The following is a 22,374-nucleotide window of genomic DNA, read 5'->3' as shown; positions in this document are numbered from 1 at the left end:
AGACAGCCATTTTGCTTTTTTGCATTTCTTTTCCATGGGGATGGTTTTGATCCCTGTCTCCTGTACAATGTCACACACCTCATTCCATAGTTCATCAGGCACTCTATCTATCAGATCTAGGCCCTTAAATCTATTTCTCACTTCCACTGTATAATCATAAGCGATTTGATTTAGGTCATACCTGAATGGTCTAGTGGTTTTCCCTACTTTCTTCAATTTAAGTCTGAATTTGGCAGACACACTGAAACCATACTCACAGAAAACTAGTCAGTCCAATCACACTAGGACCACAGCCTTGTCTAACTCAATGAAACTAAGCCATGCCCGTGGGGCAATCCAGGGCGAGCGGGTCATGGTGGAGAGGTATGACAGAATGTCGTCCACTGGAGAAGAGAATGGCAAACCACTTCAGTATTCTTGCCATGAGAACCCCATGAACAGTATGAAAAGGCAAAATGATAGGATACTGAAAGAGGAAATCCCCAGGTCAGTAGGCACCCAATATGCTAAGAAGATCAGTGGAGAAATAACTTCAGAAAGAATGAAGGGATGGAGCCAAAGCAAAAACAATACCCAGCTGTGGATGTAACTGGTGACAGAAGCAAGGTCCGATGCTCTAAACAGCAATACTGCATAGGAACCTGGACTGTCAGGTCAATCAATCAAGGCAAATTGGAAGTGGTCAAACAAGAGATGCAAGCATGAATGTCGACATTCTAGGAATCAGCGAACTAAAATGGACTGGAATGGGTGAATTTAACTCAGATGACCATTATATTTACTACTGCGGGCAGGAATCCCTCAGAAGAAATGGAGTAGCCATCGCGGTCAATGAAAGAGTCCAAAATGCAGTACTTGGATGCAATCTCAAAAACGACAGAATGATTTCTGTTAGTCTCCAAGGCAAACCATTCAATATCATGGTATTCCAAGTCTATGCCCCAACCAGTAATGCTGAAGTTGAATGGTTCTTCGAAGACCTACAAGACCTTTTAGAACTAACTCCTTAAAAAGATGTCCTTTTCATTACAGGGGACTGGAATGCAAAAGTAGGAAGTCAAGAAACACCTAGAGTAACAGGCAAATTTGGCCTTGGAATGCAGAATGAAGTAGGGCAAAGTAATAGAGTTTTGCCAAGAAAATGCACTGGTCATAGCAAACATCCTTTTCCAACAACACGAGAGAAGACTCTACACACGGACATCACCAGATGGTCAAAACCGAAATCAGATTGATTATATTCTCTGCAGCCAAAGATGGAGAAGCTCTATACAGTCAACAAAAACAAGACCAGGAACTGACTGTGGCTCAGATCATGAGCTCCTTATTACAAATTTCAGATTTAAATTGAAGAAAGTAGGGAAAACCGCTAGATCATTCAGGTATGACCTAAATCAAATCCCTTATGATTATACAGTGGAAGTGAGAAATAATTTTAAGGGCCTAGATCTGATAGATAGAGTGCCTGATGAACTACGGAATGAGGTTTGTGACACTGTACAGGAGACAGGGATCAAAACAATCCCCATGGAAAAGTATCTCCAGACACTGCCAAATGACTCCCTGGGAAATTAAACTGCCCCTGGTTCAAACCATCTACTTCTGCTTTATTCACTATGCCAAAGATTTTGACTGTGTGAATGATAACAAGCTGTGGAAAATTCTTACAGAGATGGGAATACCAGACTACCTGACCTGCCTCCTGAGAAATCTGTATGCAGGTTAAGAAGCAACAGTTAGAATGCTGCAATAGTCCCATGCTACAGTTCATGGGATTGCAAAGAGTTGGACACGAGTGAGCGACTGAACTGACCTGGTTCAAAATCACTGCTTTGTATCAAGCAGATTGCCAGTATCTACCACAATTATAAATGCATACAAGCTCAATTCCCCTCTAGGCACTTATTCCATAAATACACTAGCACACTGGTGAAATGAGGAAGGTCTCCAATCATTCATTTCAAACGTTATTCGTAATAGCAAAAGACTGGAAACAAGTCAAAAGATCCATTACAGACAGTTGGTAATGCCACTATGGAAAAATCTCCATGATATATATGTTAAACAGAAAAAAAGCAAGATACAGAACAGTGTTCAAAGTAGATGATTTTGCAATATAGGAACAAATATCTCTGGAAGGATACATTGGTGAGGAAAAAAAAATCACTATTAATATAATATCCTGTGTGGGGAGGCTGACTTCTTGCAGTATATGTTTCTATACTTTTTGGCATCTGAACCATACAGTGATGTATTTCATTAATTTTTAATTAAATATTTTTAAGAAGCATTAAGAATACATTGCCTTAGAAAATGGTATTTTATAATTTCAGTATGATATGGCTAATTACTCTCTATCTCAAATGCTTCACTTTATTCAAAAAATCCAAATAGTACAGTGTCCTTTTTACATACATTTAGCAGCCTATTTAAAGAAAAACAATTTATCTTGAACAAAGTGTTACTATGAACAGAAGAAAAACACTTTATATATATACTAAAATTACATTTGACTACAAGAAAAATTATTTTCATAAGGACAGTTAATTATATCCAGAAAGTGATTTTTTAAAAAGTACTCATGTTCTCTATGCCCAGAAATACATGTAAAAGAGGATTTTCAAAGTGACAGAGGTATTAGCTAATACTATATGGCAATAAGATGGCAATATATAAATTTATCAAATCAACACGCTGTACAGCTCAAACATATACAATGTCATGTGTCACTTATCTTGAAATAAAAAGATGAAATTGAGAAAATAAATAATGTGATAAAATTAAATACAAAAATAAATGAGAAGAATTTTCAAGTACCCAGTCATATAATGGCAACCCACTCCATTGTTCTTGCCTGGAGAATCCCGGGGACAGGGGAGCCTGGTGGGCTTCTGTCTATGGGGTCGCACAGAGTCAGACACGACTGAAGCTACTTAGCAGCAGCAGCAGTCATGTAAACTACCAACTGCTGCTCCTGCTAAGTAGCTTCAGTCGTGTCCGACTCTTCACGACCCCATGGACTGCAGCCTATCAGGCTCCTCCACCCATGGGATTTTCCAGGCAAGAGTACTGGAGTGGGTTTCCATTGCCTTCTCCAAAACTACCAACTAGGAAATGTTTATAGAATCCAAAAAAAAGGATTCTGGAAACTTCACCATTCTACTATCCAGGGATGTATTTTCTGAGCTAAATTAAATTTCACATATGAAAAATCTAGATTTCACCTACAGATTAAAGCTAACTAGTTTCAATGAGACACCTTTATTTATATTCTCTCTCTACTTACTTAATTTTATTTATTCATTTATTTTTTATTGAAGTATAGTTGATTTACAATGCTGTAATCATTTCAGGCATGTCTGTTTACTTCTACTTTACTAGTTAAAGCTAGAATGTAAAGAGATCTGAGAATGTCTCCAATCTCAACCCACTACCCAGTCTTGATCAGTTACAAAGACGTTTGTAAATCAAGAGTTAACAGTGCCACCTTGAAAATATCTAAACAGGTAACAAAAAAGATACTTAATCTTTTTTAAAGGAAAGGTAACCTGGAAGACATGAGGAGGGGGAGAAAATGACAAGTATAAATCAACTAAAATCTTGAATTACATGTTTTAAAGAAATTTCAGGTGAATTTCTACAAATTGTATTTCAATTATTTGCAGTTAATATTTTAAGTGTTAGTCTCTCAGTCATGTCTGACTCTTTGTGACCCCAAGGACTGTAGCTCAACAGGTTTCTCTGTTCACAGAATTCTCCAGGTAAGAATACTGGAGTGGTTAGCCATTCTCTTCTTCAGGGGATATTCCCCACCCAGAAATTGAACCCAAATCTCCTGCATTGCAGGCAGATTCTTTACTGCCTGAGCCAACAGGGAAGTCCAATAAATATAATAATCCCCATAGTTATACAGCACATGTTTAAAAAGTCAATATAAAACTGGAAAATTAAACAACCATTCATTCACTTAATAGTTGACCACTAAGAACGCTACTTGAAAAAGGCAGAAAGTCCCAAAGCAAGCTGTTGATATATTTACTTGTCTCAAGTCTGATACTTTAAGCTAAAATACACTCCACCTGCCTATATATATATGCTCCTTACATAAACTTACAATCACCTTTCATCAACTAGTTCAAAAAATGCTCTGCTTCTTGGTTTTCTACCTATTTTCCCTGTTGCCAATTCAAAATACTCTCTTTTCCAAAGTCACTTTATACTCCTCCTCTCTTGACTGATTTGCTCTTATAGCTCCTATTTTGTTTCTTTTTTGTTACAAATTATCTTAAACCTTTTGTTATTAAATCAAAGTGAGTCTTATCATCTATACCATCTTGGGATCAAGGAAATAACAGTATAATTGTTGACAGTAATTTAAAAACAAGGAATTCCTGGGACTTCCCTGGCAGTCCAGTGCTTAAGATCCTGTGCTGCCAATGCAGAGGGCATGGTTTTGATTCCTGGTCAAGGAACTAAGATCCCACATGCTCACAGTGCAACCAAAAGATTTAATTAATGTCAGGAATTTATATAAGGAAATTATGTATTTATATGCAATAAATTCCTTAATGTAATAAGTTCCTATAAATATATTTATATGAATAAACTCCTTATATTTATATAAGAAGTAATTATATATAATTCAGTTCTGTTCAGTCACTCAGTCATGTCTGACTGTTTCCGACCCCATGGACTACAGCACACCAGGCCTCCCTGGTCATCACCAACTCCCAGAGTTCACCCAAACTCATGTCCATCGAGTTGGTGATGCAATCCAGCCATCTCATTCTCTGTCGTCCCCTTTCCCTCCTACCCACAATCCCTCCCAGCATCAAGGTCTTTTCCAATGAGTCAGTTCTTCACATCACGTGGCCAAAGTATTGGAGCTTCAGCATCAGACCTTCCTTCCAATGAACATGCAGAACTGATTTTTCCTTTAGGATGGACTGGTTTGATTTCCTTGCAGTCCAAGGGACTCTCAAGAGTCTTCTCCAACACCACTGTTCAAAGGCATCAATTTTTCAGCACTCAGTTTTCTTTATAGTCCAACTCTCACATCCATACACAACTACGGGAAAAACCACAGCTTTGACTATACAGACCTTTGCTGGCATATAATTAATTAATTATAAGGAAATCGTAAATTGGCATTTTCTTTTGCCCACCAAACCTCTATATATTTGGTAAACTTCAGTATATTCAGTGAGGGTTGGTTTTGGATTTTGTTTTGTTTTGTTTTTTAATTTAAATTGGGCATGATTGTCTTGGAAGAAAATTTTTTAAATTTGGAACACTTATTCTAAAATTATCCAACTCTATCTTTAGTACTAACCTATAAACCCATTGTGATTGAACAGTTTAATAAATTTACTAAACACTAAGGAAATAACTATCTGAAAAAAAATCCTAATAGAACTCCTATTAAAACTCAAGTTATATCTCCCAATTTTAATATTCTAGAATTATATAATTTAGTCTATATTTATATTCTCATTCTTATTCATTATTTCACACTGCAATCATATCCTTTCTCAGATAAGCAAACTATATGTAATTATAAACTGCTAACTACTATACAAAGGAAAGCCATGAGAATAAAATTAGGAGAACTCAAATTAATCTACAGATCAACATAATTTCTACCAAAATCCCAGGTGAACACTTGCTTGCAGAAACTGACAGACTGATCCTAAAATTCACGAGGAAGTCGAAGGGACCCTAGGTAGTCCAAACAATCTTGGAAAAGAACAAAGTTGGAAGTCTAACAATTCCCAGTTTCAAAAGTTATTCCAAAGCTACATTAATCAAAACAGTGTGGTTATTGGGAATTCCCTGATGGTCCAGTGGTTAGCACTCAGTGCTTTCACTGACATGGACCAGAGTTCAATCCCTGATCAGGGAACTAAGATCTAGCAAGCCATGTGGTACAGCCCCCCTGCTCCAAAAACAAGACAGTGTGATTCTGAGAAAACACCTGCTACAAATCAATGTATCTGGTAAAGGGTTAATATTCAAAACATATAAAGAAGTCAGACAACTTGACAGGAAAACTAACAAGTGCTGTTGAGAATATGAAGGAAAGGCAAACCTTGAGTACTACTAGTAGGAATGTAAACTGGTACAGTCACTATAAAAAACAGTATGAAAGTTCCTCAAAAACTTAAAAAGAGAACTACCATTATACACCCAAGAAAAAGAAAACACAATGAACAAGTCTATCAGAGCCATTTTTCCAACAGCATTTGCCTCAGTTCATGTCTCTGTGTCCCATCTGGTAATTCTTGCAATATTTCAAACTTTTTCATTATTACTGTATTGTTATGTTAGCTGTGATCAGTGATCTTTGAGGTTAGGCAATGGTTTCTTAGCCATGAAGCCAAGAGCACAAACAACAAAAGGCAAAATTAAATTAGACTTCAAAAAAAATATTTGTACTCCAAAGGTATTATCAAAAAAGTGAAAAAACAACCCACAGAAAAAAATAACCCAAATTAAAAGTGGGCAAATGACCAGAATAGACATTTCTCCAAAGATGAGATGCACATGGATAAATAAGCACATGAAAAGAGGCTCAATTTCATGAGCCATTAGGGAAATGTAAATAAAAACCAGAATGAGATACCACTTTACACCCACTAGAATAAGTTATAAAAAAAAGAAGAGAGGCAGAATAACAAGGTTTGGGCTTTGGGTAACAATGCAGAGAAACTGAAACTCCTATACATCATTGGTAGAAATATAAAATGGTGTAAGAACTTTGGAAAACACTTTGGCAGTTTCTTTAAAATTTAAATTTAATCATGGCATTCACTAATCTCAAATTCAGGAACTACATACCTTAAAAAACATATGTACGTAACAACTTGTACATGAATGTTCATAACAGCATTATTAATAACAGTCCCAAAGTGGACACAACCCAAAGTTGATCAATGGATAAACAAAATGTGGTATATCCATACAAAAACAAAAAAGAATAAAATACAGATTTGTGCTAACTACATGGACGAACTCTGAAAACATTATGAAAGAAGCCAGTCACAAAAGACTACCTATTGTATTACATGATTCATTCCCTTTATATGAAATGTCCAGCAGAGGCAAAGCTATACAGTCAGAAAGTAGATTAGAGTTGTCTATGGCTACTGAGTTGGAAGGAAATAAGTGACTGCTGATATGTATAGCTTTTCTTTTTAGGTGATGAAAAAAATGTTCTACAGTTGAATACTTTGATGGCTGCTCAACTCTATGAGTATACTAAACCAATGAACTGCTACTTTAAATGAGTGAATTGAATGGTGGGTAAATCATATCTCAATAAAAACGTTATTAAAAAATACAAACAGAGGAACCTCTATTTGTCTGGGGAAATAACACACAGAGAGCAAAATCAGGCAGTGCCTTATTTATTTCTACTGTGTGTCTATACACACACACACACACACACACACACACACACACACACACACACACATATATAAAGGCAATGGAAACCAACTGAAGAATTTTTAAGCTGAGGAATGTCAAAATTAGATATACATTTTAAAACGTTTGGAGAACAGACCAGGAGAGAATAAAACTGAAATTGAGAGGTAAGATACTTGTCTAGAGAGGAGTAATTTTGAAAATGGGACTCAGGTGCTTGAAAATTAAGATCAACAAAACTGATGGATGGCTTTGAGAAATGATGGTACTAAAAGGTTTCTCCTTCATAAAACTGGACGTATGATAATGTCATTCACTGACACGGAGAATAAGAGATTTGCTGTTAATGCTTTGGTTGTTATTTTGCAAAAGGGATGTAAGTCAGTTTTTTACAGTTAGTCCTAGATGTCTTTAAGTTATCCAAGTAAAATGTTGAATAGGCTGTTAGCTATATAGATTAGGAGATCACAGAAAAACCAGAGGCTAGATATGTATGTTCAGGAGTTATCAGTGTAAGTGAAACTGAATCAATGAGAATAAAGGACACCACTTGAGAAGAAACAGAAAGCAGTAAATGGAACTAAATGGAATACCTCAATATTTAAAGAACAAAGAAATGAGCTGGCAAAAAAAAAAAGACTGCAAAATGCTCTTAGGGAAAAAACAGGAGAGACTGCAGTGTTATGGACACAAAAGGAATGTTTCAAGGAGGACATGGTCATGTTGAAGACTGCTTTTAAAAGTGAAGTAAGATGAATAATGAAAAATGCCATTTGAATTTAGTGACACAGAGATGTCATTAGGGACCTTCATGAGGCACCAGTCTGGAGGCATGATGAAGCTAAAGCCAGATTAAAATGGGTTAAAGAATACAGCACGGCAAGTAAGGAAACAGTAACAAATATAACAAGCTTGGATACAAAGAGGAAGCAATTTAAATGCACTGCTGCAGAACAGAGCAGGATAAAAGTGGGTTTTGATTTTTTTCTTTTTCAATTGAGAGTGATTTGAACATTATTTGAAACAAAAAGGAAAAACAACTAAAGAGAGACCAAAGTTGAAGATAAAAAATAAAATAAAATAACAAGACAGAATCAACAATATTAGGTTGAGAAGAGGCAGAAGAGAAAGACAATCCAGAGGGCAAAGGGAAGGGCTGCCTCTGACAGCAGGATGGAAAATTCTTCAATGTAGAGAGGAATAATGAGGAAATGAAAGCATATGCAGGTTAGATGTGTATGTCTCTTAGCTGGAAATTAAAGGAAACCCTGTATAATGGCTTATTTTTTCTGAAGCAGAAGCCAAAATTATCTCCTAAGAGAAGGAAAGCGGAAGGGTGAATGATTTGAAAACAGTGAAGGCATCACTTGTTTATAGAATTTCATTCCACATTACCTAACTGTGGCATACTGTTTGCAAAGAGGGCCTCAACATCCTTATGCACACTGCCATTCATATTGTGGCTTCTCTTTTTCCACAACCAGAAGTGGAGTCTTCTCCTTCCTATGAATATGGATTGCCCTGTGACATACTTTGACCCATATAATTTCATAAAAATGACAGAAGGTGACTTCTTAACCTAGATTTCAACAGACCTCATAGCTTTCACTCTTGCCTTCCTAAAATGTATACAGTACATGTAGAAGCTCCAGTCAGCCTTCTGGAAGGAACCTGATGGGAAAAAGCCCAGCCAACAGTTAATATCAACTTGTAAGACGAATAGGAAAAGGAGTACATCAAGGCTGTATATTGTCACCCTGCTTATTTAACTTATATGCAGAGTATATCATGAGAAATGCTGGACTGGAAGAAGCACAAGCTGGAATCAAGACTGCTGGGAGAAATATCAATAACCTCAGATATGCAGATGACACCACCCTTATAGCAGAAAGTGAAAAGGAACTAAAAAAGCCTCTTGATGATAGTGAAAGAGGGGAGTGAAAAGGTTGGCTTAAAGCTCAACATTTAGAAAACTAAGATCATGGCTTCTGGTCCCATCACTTCATGGGAAATAGATGGGGAAACAGTGGAAACAGTGTCAGACCTTATTTTGGGGGGCTCCAAAATCACTGCAGATGGTGACTGCAGCCATGAAATTAAAAGACGTTTACTCCTTGGAAAGAAAGTTATGACCAACCTAGATAACATATTGAAAAGCAGAGATATTACTTTGCCAACAAAGGTCCGTCTAGTCAAGGCTATGGTTTTTCCAGTAGTCATGTATGGATGTGAGAGTTGGACTGTGAAGAAAGCTGAGTGCTGAAGAATTGATGCTTTTGAACTGTGGTGTTGGAGAAGACTCTTGAGAGTCCCTTGGACTGCAAGGAGATCCAACCAATCCATTCTAAAGATCACCCCTGGGTGTTCTCTGGAAGGAATGATGCTAAAGCTGAAACTCCAGTACTCTGGCCGCCTCATGTGAAGAGTTGACTCAGTGGAAAAGACTCTTATACTGGGAGGGATTGAGGGCAGGAGGAGAAGGGGATGACAGAGGATGAGATGGCTGGATGGCATCACCGACTTGATGGACGTGAGTCTGAGTGAACTCCGGGAGTTGGTGATGGACAGGGAGGCCTGGCATGCTGCAGTTCATGGGGTTGCAAAGAGTCAGACACGGCTGAGCGACTGAACTGAACTGAACTGAACTGAACTGAACTGAAAGACATAAGAGTGAGGTCACTTGGACCAACTAGACCCAGAGGAGCCATCAGATGAGTATAGTCACAAGAGGGACTCTGGATGAGATCAGAACTGACCACCTGAGCCCATTGTAAATTGCCAGTCCAGGGAAAAATAGGCAAAGAAAACAATGGCTTTAAATCACATTCTTAAACCAGTAACCTAACTTATTTCCCTTTTTTTGTTTTAAATATACAGAAAAAATTACTGGCACTTTTCTCATGGGGAAAAAAAAATTACAAATAATATCACATTCATTTATCATATTATTTCTTTTGCACTAAACTTAAAACTTCTTTAAAATAAAATTACTAGAGTCAGAGCTTTGAGGTTCAGCCACTCATTCACTTATTAATCATGTATTGCATCCCAGAATAAATCCAGACACTGCCCATATAACAGTGAACAAGAGATAAAAATCTCTGCCTGCACTGAGGAGTTATGGATAACCTAATTCTAAAATATATGTGACATCTATAACCTTCAAGAAAACATGTAATGAGAAATGCATGTATTACACTAAAAATCACTCTTACCCTCATGCCAAGCACCAAGAACCCAATCTCTTCCATTAATGGGTACTTGCTGACCTGTTGCTGAATCTTCTCAGATGAAGCAAAAGGATCATAGCTTTTCCGCCCTATCTTTACATCCATTATACAGGGCTTATTAAATTTATGGGTCACATCTTCCAGTTTTAGGTATAAATCTGTTATTAAAGAAAAACCCTAATTAGTAATAGGAAAACATATTACTACTTAAGAGAAAACAAAAATGAGGAAATATTAAAACTGAGAAAAAAGTTAAAACTAATCCAGAGTCAACAATTATTATTACTTCACCTGGAGGGAAAAAAAAAAAAGACTGACTAATAAATTTTATAACAGGTATAAATATCACAGAGAAACTTTTGCAAGAGGTGGAATAAATATTCAACCATAAATAAAAGGTCTGAATTAGATATAAGGCATCCAAGAGCATTAAAAAGGGAATGAGATAATTTTTAAAAACTGTCCTTGAATACATTCTCTTTTTGAACATGATTTACATCCTATGTACCTCAGCAGGCATCTTATTATTCTAACAATTTTTTAAATTCTTCATTTAAGAATAGTAAAAGGAATAAATCCTTTCCACAGAGGATACAACAGGTATAGGTTAAGAAAGGTAAATTAATCCAAATGATGTTGATGCCAAATATACATTCTAGACTTACTAGTCCTAAAGGAAAAAGAAACACCCTGCTTTTTAGAACACAAAAAGTCCTCAAAAGTTCATTTGTAAATAACTTTGGCATCCTGTTTATACCTTCCCTCAGAAAACTATTATAATGGGAGATTCAAGTAAAAAAATTACAAACATCTCAGTTACCATACACTGTATGGTAAAACCTTATAGTTTTAGGTTGAAAATACAGGTCTGGGTGCACTGAGGGAAACAAGTAAGGAAAGAAAGTCTTTCCCCCTTCCTAGGTGAATAAATCTTCCCAAACAAAATTCTGAATGAGATCACAAATTTCAGTCATGTCATAAGAAGCACTTATTGTAAATACCTTTCCTTACAAACAGAAAATATTTTACTTTTTAATCAAAGTAACAAGGTTTGATTTTTTGAAATAAATGAATTTATGTTTTAAAATCTTTTCCCTTAGTCAAAGGAAAATGGAGAGAGGGAGGATAGTGTAGAACCAGGTGAAGTTAAGAGACAAAAAATGAACTGTAGCCTAAGAGACTAGCACTCACAGAAACTAAAAGAAGTATGCCACATTTAAAAGAAAGGTTCTAACAAAGGGACATTTTCAACAACATAAAAGGTCTGGACACAGACATGAACCTGTTGACGGTGAGACATAATGAGACAAGTAGGAATATCCTACTCAAGGAACTGGAACCCACCCCATTTCTGTACTTTAAAAAAGTAACCACAGGAAAGTATGATAAGATGGGGAAAGAGGAAGCACAGCAGTCCCCTTCACACTCTTCCCATTTTCAGCTACCTTGAGGAAAGAGAAACAAAAGGATCCATCCTCTCCCTAAAGTTGTATAAAAATTTCAGTAACAAGGCTTATGTTTCAAATATCAGAAGAGACTAATTAGATCCCAATACAGTAAATCATTAGCATTCACAAGTTTATCATCACTAATTTCCATAACTCAAGAAACCTTGAAGGCCTTAGTGAGGTAAGGCTATACATGGGAAGATAGATAGTGTGCAAATCTAGCTAAACATCACAGCATCTACAGTTCAGTGTAGGGCTATTATTTTCTACCTGCCAATTTGGTAGTGATTAAAAACAAAAACTGTTTTTTGAACAAACAACAGAAACAAGAGAAGCTAAAGACTTTTTTCAAATCCCTATTTCATCCTCTCTTGGGAAAGGGAAAAATACAAATACAAACTCTCCTTACAGTAGGAATATAATAAATGTCTGCTTGAATGAATCAATGTTTGCCCTTCTCATTTTCTTTCTGCCCAAAGGGACTTTGGGTTTGGCCTTCTTCATCCTGTAATAAGTTGAGCCATTCCTTCAGTAAACAGGCCTAAGTATCATCAGTTTTATCTGACATTTATTTTGACTAGGCAAGGGTTTTCCTGGTGGCTCAGATGATAAACAATCTGCCTACAATGGAGGAGACCTGGGTTCAGTCTCTGGGTGGGGAAGACCGCCAGGAGAAGGAAACAGCAACCCACTCCAACATTCTTGCCTGGAGAATTCAATGGACAGAGGAATCTGGCAGGCTACAGCCCACGGGGTCGCAAAGAGCTGGACGAGACTGAGTGGCTAATACTTGACTAGGCAAATGTGTTTTTATCTTACTTTCAGATTCTTGATATGCTTTATTTGATTTGAATTACCAAATCATATAAAACATACATATATATATATATATATATATACACACACATACATATAAATGGCTAAATTATTGATTATTAGCCTTAAGTTCATAATCCTTAAATTAAGGCCTACTGAGAGTTGGTTTACTGTATTCTTTTGGTGCTCTAAGTGAAAAGTTGAAATTTTGAGATTCTTGTTTCTCTTTCCCTCTAAGTTACTAAAAAAAAAAAAAAAAAAATCAACATCAAAACCTGCTTTAGAGATGCATAGTTAAAAAAAAAAAAAGGTTATTTATCTAGCAGTTTGCCACAGTTTCTTCTGAATAAAATAGGGAAATGAGACATGATGTGGGAACTGAGATTTAAATTGATTTTTTTTTTTCAGATTATCATCACTAGAAATAAATTTGAATACTGATTCTCTCTGAAAAAAATGCAAGAGAGCTTAATTCAAAGTAAGTCAATCTGAAGACAATAACTTATATGATCAAAGGCATTTTAACTACAGGAGAGCCTCATTTATAAGGCAATGCTACAGATAACAAAGGACACTCAGCCAAAGCCCCTCTGGGTATAGAATGGTACAACAGTTCTCAATTTTTAGGTATATAGAAAATATGTCCCAAAAATCGGATGGACTAAGAATAAGATAGTGTTCTATCTGGAATAGTTTAGGTTCATTTTGACCAAAGTCAAGGAAATAAATTAAACTATATTGATATGATGTTTGGAAAATAATTATGACTGTTTGCTATGAGGTAACTTGTAAGGAAAGTAAAAGTTAAAAAACATTTAATATTTTTAAATATTAAAAAATAAAGAACAGTTGATTTTTTCATATATACATATGAATTAATGCATGTATAAATCATATAGATGATCAAAAATAACAATATTTACTTTTTTAAATTCTTAAAAGCTCTATTTAGTACAACAGATTCTGATGAAGCCAGTCAGTCTGTCAGAGGCCTAAAGACTGACATTTTTGAACCTCAAATCTAAGAGATAACCCACTAAGCTTAGTCTTAATATTTGTGTAATAAATAACAGGACATCTACTTTTCATAAATATATGGATCTCATTATAAGAAGTCACACTGACTAGAAGTATAGTTTTCTATGCTTGTAAGAGAGAAATCTGTTACCTATTAATTTATGGAAAATGTATATAGAATTTCTATAGTTCTTTAAATTTTTGAGGTAAAAATCATAAAAAATATCTACCAGGCAGTCCAAAATATACCACTTCATGCTTTTATAAGCAGTCTATTAAGTTAAGACTCATCAGTGGCTGTACCAACAATAAGGTTAATATGCTCAAAATATTTATATATTTCATGCTACTGACGATAGTATGTTTAAGATTACACAAGGTTACTATGAATGAAAAAGCTTTTCTATTTTAAATATATTTTCTATTCAAATATATACAATTAAATATAATTATCATATATAAATTAAATACTTACACTGTTTTCTAATACATTACACATAAAAAAATTCTGCTGCTGGAATACAGTCCTGATACTAAGAAAAAAAAAAAGGCAGAAAATTCCCCAGTAACAAAGGAGAAAAAATAAAAACATCTGAAATATTATGGAAAACTGAAAGATCTGCAAATAACTATAAACAGTAAAGATGAGGTAACTATTCCTTTAAAGGAAAGACAAAGGTGAGGACATTTAGAAAGTTGAAAATTTATTCAGATCCTCTTAATGAATATTGATGATATAGATCATTACAACATAGGTTCCAAGTTTCATCACATTCGTTCCCACCCTATCTAGGCATTGGCTACCATCTTCATTTCTGAACCTCCAAAAATGTAAAAAAGGCCGGGTGGTGAAACCCTGCCCATTTATGAAGCCAAATGGAAAAACAGGACGCCTTTCTTCTGCCTTTTACATCAATCATCAGCTATTTCTGAGAGCAACAGAAGCTTGAACTATAAGGAATTATAAATAGAAGAGCCCTTGAGTCTCCAAATGTAGGGTGAAGGGGGAGAAAGGGAACAGCTTATTTTAATCCATGCTTCTTAAAACCTGACTAGCAGTGAGATCCATAAATCTATCAATCAATGAGACTAGAGATTACATTTGAGGACTCTCAATTTGCTCAAACCTACTTGAAGATATACTTTTCTATTCCTCCAAATAAATTCTGATGGTACATGTAATTAGGTATCTATGTGCTTATACACAAGTAAAATGAGATTTAACATATATAACTAGTTTCAAATCTTCAAATATAATTGTAACAAATGCTTTACCTTAAAAAAAAAAAACACTAGTCATATTCTAAGGTTTGCTAATGTGATCTTTGTATAACTCTATGACTGTAATTTAAAAACTACTATACTATACACTTTATTTTTTTTTCTTTTTTTTTATACTATACACTTTAAATGGGTGAGATTTATGGTACATAAATTAAATGTCAATAAAACTGCCATAAAAAATTTAAAAGGTAAAAAACTGTTGGTCAGGACATCCTTATGCTTCCTTTAAGTGACAATAACTTGCTGTACAAACTGGCAAAACTTTCTATATTTCTATGTTTTACAACTTTGGATTCTAAGAATTATACAAAGTTGTATAACACTTTACCTTGAGACTTCCCTGGTGGAGCAGTGGATAGGAAATCTTCCTGCCAAGGCAGGGGACACGGGTTTGATCCCTGATCTGGGAAGATTCCACATGCTTTCTGAGCAAGTAAGCATGCATGCAGCAACTACTGAAGCCCCAAGCTTTTGCTCCAAAACAAGAGAAGCCACTGCAATGAAAAGCTCATTTACCGCAACTAAAAGTGGCCCCTGCTCACCACAATTACAGAGAAAGCCCACATGCAGTAACCGAAGACCTAGCACAGCCATAAATAAATAAATAAAGATGCTCAAGTAGAAAGACGGGAAAAAGAGTTGAGAAATAAATTATATCAATTTAATACTATGCAAAGGATAGTAATGCAAATCACAGTGTTCTATTAAAATTTAAGAAAATATTTATTTTCATGATCCTGTAGACTAAAGATGTCAAAAAGTTTCCATTCTTATACTTGTTTCATTTACAATCAAAATGATAAAATCAGAAAGATCAAAGCTTAACAATCTCTGTGGTGCAGTTCTACTTCCAGAGCTAAAAACTAGAAAGGAAGGGGGTTCCCTGACTGTCCCGTGGTTAGGATTCAGTGCTTTCACTGCTGTGGCCCAAGTTCAATTCCTGATCAAAGGAACTCCCAGGAAGTTGCAGTATGGCCAAAAAGAAAAAATATGTTTTTAATTTTAAAAAATAAAATATTTTTCAAAAGATTACAAAGGAATAGGAAATTTCCTAAAGCAATTGTTGGTATTACAGGACCACATCTATTTACATGTATACTTCTTTTTATATTTTCTCCTCTTTTTTCTCATTTTCGTCACCTCATCTTTTCAACTTAGTAGTACCAACATCTCCGTTTATACTCAAATAAGAGTTTCAGAGTTTACAAAGCATTTTCACATAAATTACATGCATTTTCACAACTCCACATGATATTATTTTCAATGTATAGAAGAAAAAGTGGAGCTCCAAAAGGTTAATGAGTTAGAGTTTACAAAATTTGGAAATATCCAACGAAGAAGCCAAGCCATCTGACTTCAAAGTTACTGATCTTTCTACATTAGCATAGATATCCCTCAGGATTATTTGGTATTGAAAACCAAAAAGGCATTGATTGCTAGCAAGTCTTTGATTTTTAAATTATTTTAAATTATATAATTCTAGACTATAAAATGTTTCAATTAAAACATTTCTTCTCTTACCCAGATTCTTCTTGTATACTCTCTTTTCAAAATAATGATGCTGTTGGCTCAATTATTTGACCCACTTTTTTTTTTTTTTTTTTGGTTGTGCCTTGTGACATGCAGCATCTTAGTTCCCTGACCAGGGCTTGAACCTGTGCCCCTTACAGTGGATGCGTGAAGTCCTAACCACTGGACTACCAGAGAATTCTCTCTACCCCTTCTAAATAATTTCTTAAACTTAACATTTAACTAGATACAGATTAGATAAGGAAAAAGGAGGGAAGGGAAGAGGGAAGAAAGGCAAGGAAAGAAAAAAGGAGGGAGAAAAGAAAAAGGGAAAGGGAAGAAGAGGAAAGTGAGAAGAGAAGGGGGAGGAGAGGAAGGAGGCAAAGAAAGGAAAAGCAGAGCAGAGCAAAGCTCAAGTCCCTTGCCTCCTCAAATGAAGCACAGAAGAATCCTACAAATCCTGGGGAACCATTGATTTACTATTATCTGAGGATACTCACAAGAGATACTATGATTCCTTATTAATGAAACCTAGCACAAGTAATGACAAAGAACTGAAGGAAAGAACAAGCTCAAACTTGAGTTCCCATCTCCTGTTCTCAAAATGTGGTTCAAGCTCTGTATCCACCAGGAAAAAAACAACAACAAACACACTTTCATTTAATAAGCATATCATGAACTCCAACACAGATATGCATTATCAAAATGTCTGGGAGTCGAGCCTATTAATTTGCATTTTAGCAAGACTATGGGTTTTTCTTAAACTCAGTCAAGTCTGAAATTCTTCCCTCATTCATGAATCTTCTTCAATGGTTAGCAGTCATGTTACCAGTTTATCTGACTTTTGTCTGTTCTGTCAAAGGCCTTAATGTGGCAAATACTGCTTCAAGTATTAACTAATATTAAGAGAGAAATTCTGTGCCCTTACATAAAAAATTTTGTCCTCTATAAGAAAATTACCAATATTTTTTAAAGCATGCAAGTAGGGAATGAAGGAACAAAACAGAAGATAGGAAGGAAGTTATATAAAGAAAAATTCTTGATTTTTATTTTTTCAAAATGGGAAAAGAAGAACATCTGATAATTAAGAGTATTAAGTACTAGTGTGTGTATATATATATACACATATATATATATTCATTCAATTGTTTAAGAAATTGGTCATTAATTTGTATATGCTATTTAAGAAACTGGTTATGAAAAGCAAAATATTAATTAGTTTTCTTAATGAATAAGAGAAAGAGTAGTAAGAAAAACACATACATTCTGTTTTTATAATACGAGGCTTAATCTTACTTAAATCTTTTAAAAAGCAATTCTCATGAATTAAGACTAAAAGATGGATTTTAAAGAAAAGATTACCATTTGGTGCAGTAGGAGGTGACCAGATGCCATAATATTTTGGCAAATATTTTTGTAGCTCTAAAAGAATATCATCAGTACAATCAGCAGCAAAAACCTGAAACAAAGAGAAATGGAACATTTCCAAGTTAGTTCCTTGTAATGCTTTCTAACTGCTCCACACATTTCTCAAATAACATAATACAATGAATCATAATTTATCTAGTATGAGTTTTAACTGGAATTTAATAAGTTTAAGTCTGGAATAAATTAAAAGAAAAAAAAAGAAAAAAAGAAATCTCTATGTGTCTCCAATGAGAAACTCTGTATTATTTAGAGCATATTCTTGGTTATCTAATTCTAGCCTTTCACTGTCCTTGAACTATTTTACAACAAAGTAAGTTGTAGATAACTCTTAGCAAATGCGAAAGAATTCTTGTCCATAGACAAAGAATAAATTCTGGCCAGAGGAGGCTCTGTGCCTCCCTGGACTCTCAGTGTTAGTAAAGAATCCATCTGTAATGCAGGAGACTTGCAGGACACATGGGTTCAATTCCTGGGTCAGGGAGATCCTATGGAGAAGGAAACGGCAACCCACTCCAATACTTATGCCTGGGAAATTTCGTAGACATAGGAGCCTGGCTGGTTGCAGCCCATGGGGTCACAAAGAGTGAGACACAACTGACCACTTAACAGCAACAGAGGAGGATTACTGACTTCCCTCCAACCTCCCTGGAAAGGGAGAGTTTACAGTGTTCTTATGTACACTCATTTCACCTTCCCTTTATGCCATATAAATTTGTGATTCTTTGACTTTTCTTTTGAACTAGTTTTAATGTCTGCTTAGTTCTTTCTGATACTAAGTAGGGCCCTGTGAGGCTCCTGAGCACAAAGCCTTTCCGTATCCCCTATTTCTTTGATTTTAAGAAAGAGGCTTCATTCAGCCTCCATGACCTTCCCTGAGTTCCAATGGGCAGATGCAAGCAGTTACTAAATAGGAAAGAGAGGTGAAGTGACACCAGGGAGAAACAGTCAAGAGCAGCCTTGCGGGAAGTTCCTGTTTCCCCATCAAGGGATACACACAACATGATCTTTGAGCTGTTTTGACCCCAGACAAGTTTGAACCTGAAAGCTGATGACACTGACTCCTACTTACCTCACCACTAACCCATCAGAAGAATGCAAGCCAGTCACTGCTTTGATCCTTATCTCCTACCCCCACCTCATGTCTGTTAAGACCTTTCCCTATTGCCCAGAGATGGGGGCACAGTTCTTGAGGGGATAGCCTGCTGGGTTCCCTTTTTGCCTGGCAAAGAAATAAAGTCACTTTTTCTCTCTCTTCCATAACTATTTCCATATTTCTGTTTGGCATCGGCACAAAGTCAATATTTTCGCATCACTTACCTCATTAAATGAGTTTAAACAAAATCTTTAACATGTGTTTATTTTATATCTGTAAGGAAATTGTGATTTTACCTTAAAAAATGTATCATTTAACTCAGTGTAAGTCTAAGTACTGTTCATTTATTTGATTTATAACCAGTAATAATTCTAGAAAACAATATGCAGATATCCTGGAACTAGATTTTTAATTTTTCTTCTAGAAAAGCAGAAAGAAAATATTTTTTGTTTCAGACTCAGAGACTGAGGGAGAGAACTTGTGGTTGTCCAGGAAAGGGTGAGTGAAAAGAATAGTTAGGGAGTTTGGGCTAACAGGTACACACCGTTATATCTACAATGGAAAATCAACAAGGACCTACTGTATAGCATAGGGAAGTCTGCTCAATGTTATGTGGCAGCCTGGATAGGAGGGTAGTTTGGGGAGAATGCATACATGTATGTATATGATGAGTCCCTTTGCCGTCCACCTGAAACTATCATAACACTGTTAATCAGCTATACTCCAATACAAAATAAAAGATTTAATAATAACTTGCAAGACATCTTACTCATTAACTCTTGCCAAATAGGTCTACTAATAATAATGACTAGCAAGACATCTTACCCATTAACTCTTGCCAAATATGGTCTACCTAAGTACTCAGAACCATTTAAGTTTACTCATGTAAAATGCTTATGAAATCTCAGTAGCAGAATTCTAATTATATATGTCAAACCACATTCACATCAAGTAGTTATATATATGACATAATTCTATTTAATAAACTCAAGTATGGCAGAAACTCACCAAACATGATATACTGTTATTTTCCAGCTTCCTCTACTGAAATGTGAGCAGAAATGATATCAGTCACTTCCTGGTCAAGGTAATTAAAAGCAGGGTGTACCTTATCAAATCCCTTTATTCCTGGCACAAAGACTTTGAAGACACAGTATTTATGATGACCTAACAAGATGGAGGAGCCAAATACATACATCTCTATGTGCTTACCTGAAGAAGTCCACGATATAAGTGAAAAGATAAAAGAACTAGAAGAGTAGAAACATAAACTTTCTTTTATGTTAATTTTTTTTTTTTTTAAGTAGTAAGACTGATCTTTACTACAACATGCCAAACAAGATAACCTAAACAACTCTGTACCTAGAAATGTAGGATAAAATATAATATTTTCTTAAATGCATAGCTGAGCTCCCATGATTAAAAAAAGGAAATTCACAGAAATCTAAAATAAAGAGGAAACCCAAAGTACTAAGCTGAGCAGTGATATTTGGGCTCAGAGGTCCACTCTGAAGACCTGAACCAAAGGATCTCTGAACTTAGGATCAGTCCTAGATGAGGACAGAGATACTGAAAGAGGGAGAGTAAAGAATGCTCTGGGTCAAGCTAATACAGAAAAAAACAGTGAATAAACAATATCAGGAATAAAAAGGGAGTCATAATTAAACTAGCATAGCATTTTAAAAAATACTATGAAGAACTTTATCAGGTGGATAATTACATAAAACTATAATCTATATTTTAATACCACATTAACAAAGAAAATCAAAACATTTAAGAAATTGAATCATTAGTTAAAAAATACATCCTTTCCCAGGAACAAATGAAAAGAAAGATGGAAAGGACTTATGGAAGAAAAAGAGACAAGTCAACAGGCTGCTCTGATGAATTTATAGGTAAGTTTTATCAAGTCTAAGGAATAAAATACTTATCTGATACAAATTCTTCCACAGAAAAGAAAAAGGAATGTCCCTCAAAACTCATTTTATGAAGCTAAAGGAAACTTGGTATCAAAATAAGACAAGGACAATATGTGAAGAAAATAATAATCCCATTCATAAGCATAGCTGGAAAAAATCTTATATATGTAACACTAGCAAACAAAACCCAGTAATGCATATTATTAAAAAACAAAAATGACATGTCCAAGTATTTTTTATTTCAAAAATCAAAGGTAATGTAATATTAGAAATTTGTTATGGCATTTACCAGTGGTTTCCCCAGTGGGTCAGACGGTAAGGAATCTGCCTACAATGCAGGAGACCTGGGTTCGATCCCTGGGTTGGGAAGATCCCTTGGAGAAGGGAATGGCTACCCATTCCTGTATTCTTGTCTGGAGAATTCCATAGAGGAGAGTATAAAAGCTGGCTTAAAACTCAACTTTCAAAAACTAAAATTGCGGCATTTGGTTCCATCACTATAGGGCAAATAGATGGTGAAAAAGTGGATAAGTGGAAACAGTGGCAGATTTTATTTTCCTGGGTTCAAAAATCACTGTGTACAGTGACTGCAGCCACAAAATTAAACGACGTTTGCTCCTTGGAAGAAAAGCTATGATAAAGCTAGACAGCGTATTAAAAAACAGTTATCACTTTGCCAACAAAGGTCCATCTCAGTCAAAGCTATGGTTTTTCCAGTAGCCATGTATAAATGTCAGAGTTGGACCATAAAGAAGGCTGAGTGCCAAAGAACTGATGCTTTTGAAATGCAGTGCTGGAGAAGACCCTTTAGAGTCCCCTTGGACAGCAAGGAAGTCAAATCAGTCAATCCTACAGGAAATCAACCCTGAATATTCATTGGAAGGATTGATGCTGAAGCTAAAGCTCCAATCCTCTGGTCACCTGATATGAAGAGCTGACTCACTGGAAAAGACCCTGATGCTGGGAAAGACTGAGGGCAGGAGGAGAAGGGGGCAACAAAAGATGAGATGGTTGGATGGCGTCACTGACTCAATGGACATGAGTCTGAGCAAACTCTGGGAAACAGCGAAGAACAGCAAAGCCTGGTGTGCTATAGTTCATGGGGTCAAAAGAGTTGGACACAACTTAGCAAATGAACAAGGGTATTTACCACATTAACAGATTAAAAGAGGAAACTCATGATCATTTCAACAGATACGGAAAAT

General features: G+C 35.6%; 1 protein-coding gene across 1 annotated transcript in view; it reads right to left on the bottom strand.

Moving 5' to 3' along the window:
* Positions 1 to 22,374, bottom strand: part of IPMK (inositol polyphosphate multikinase) — a 50,273-nt gene that overhangs the window by 5,289 nt on the left and 22,610 nt on the right. Inside the window, exons 3-4 of the mRNA XM_052661180.1 lie at positions 18,092 to 18,188; positions 10,641 to 10,813 (exon numbers count right to left, since the gene is read on the bottom strand). Coding sequence (XP_052517140.1) covers positions 10,641 to 10,813; positions 18,092 to 18,188 — 270 coding nt within the window. The remainder of the gene's footprint in view (positions 1 to 10,640; positions 10,814 to 18,091; positions 18,189 to 22,374) is intronic.

This window comes from Budorcas taxicolor, chromosome 23 (assembly GCF_023091745.1).
Source record: "Budorcas taxicolor isolate Tak-1 chromosome 23, Takin1.1, whole genome shotgun sequence".
Taxonomy (NCBI): Eukaryota; Metazoa; Chordata; class Mammalia; order Artiodactyla; family Bovidae; genus Budorcas; species Budorcas taxicolor.
This window is presented reverse-complemented; position numbering and strand designations above follow the sequence as displayed.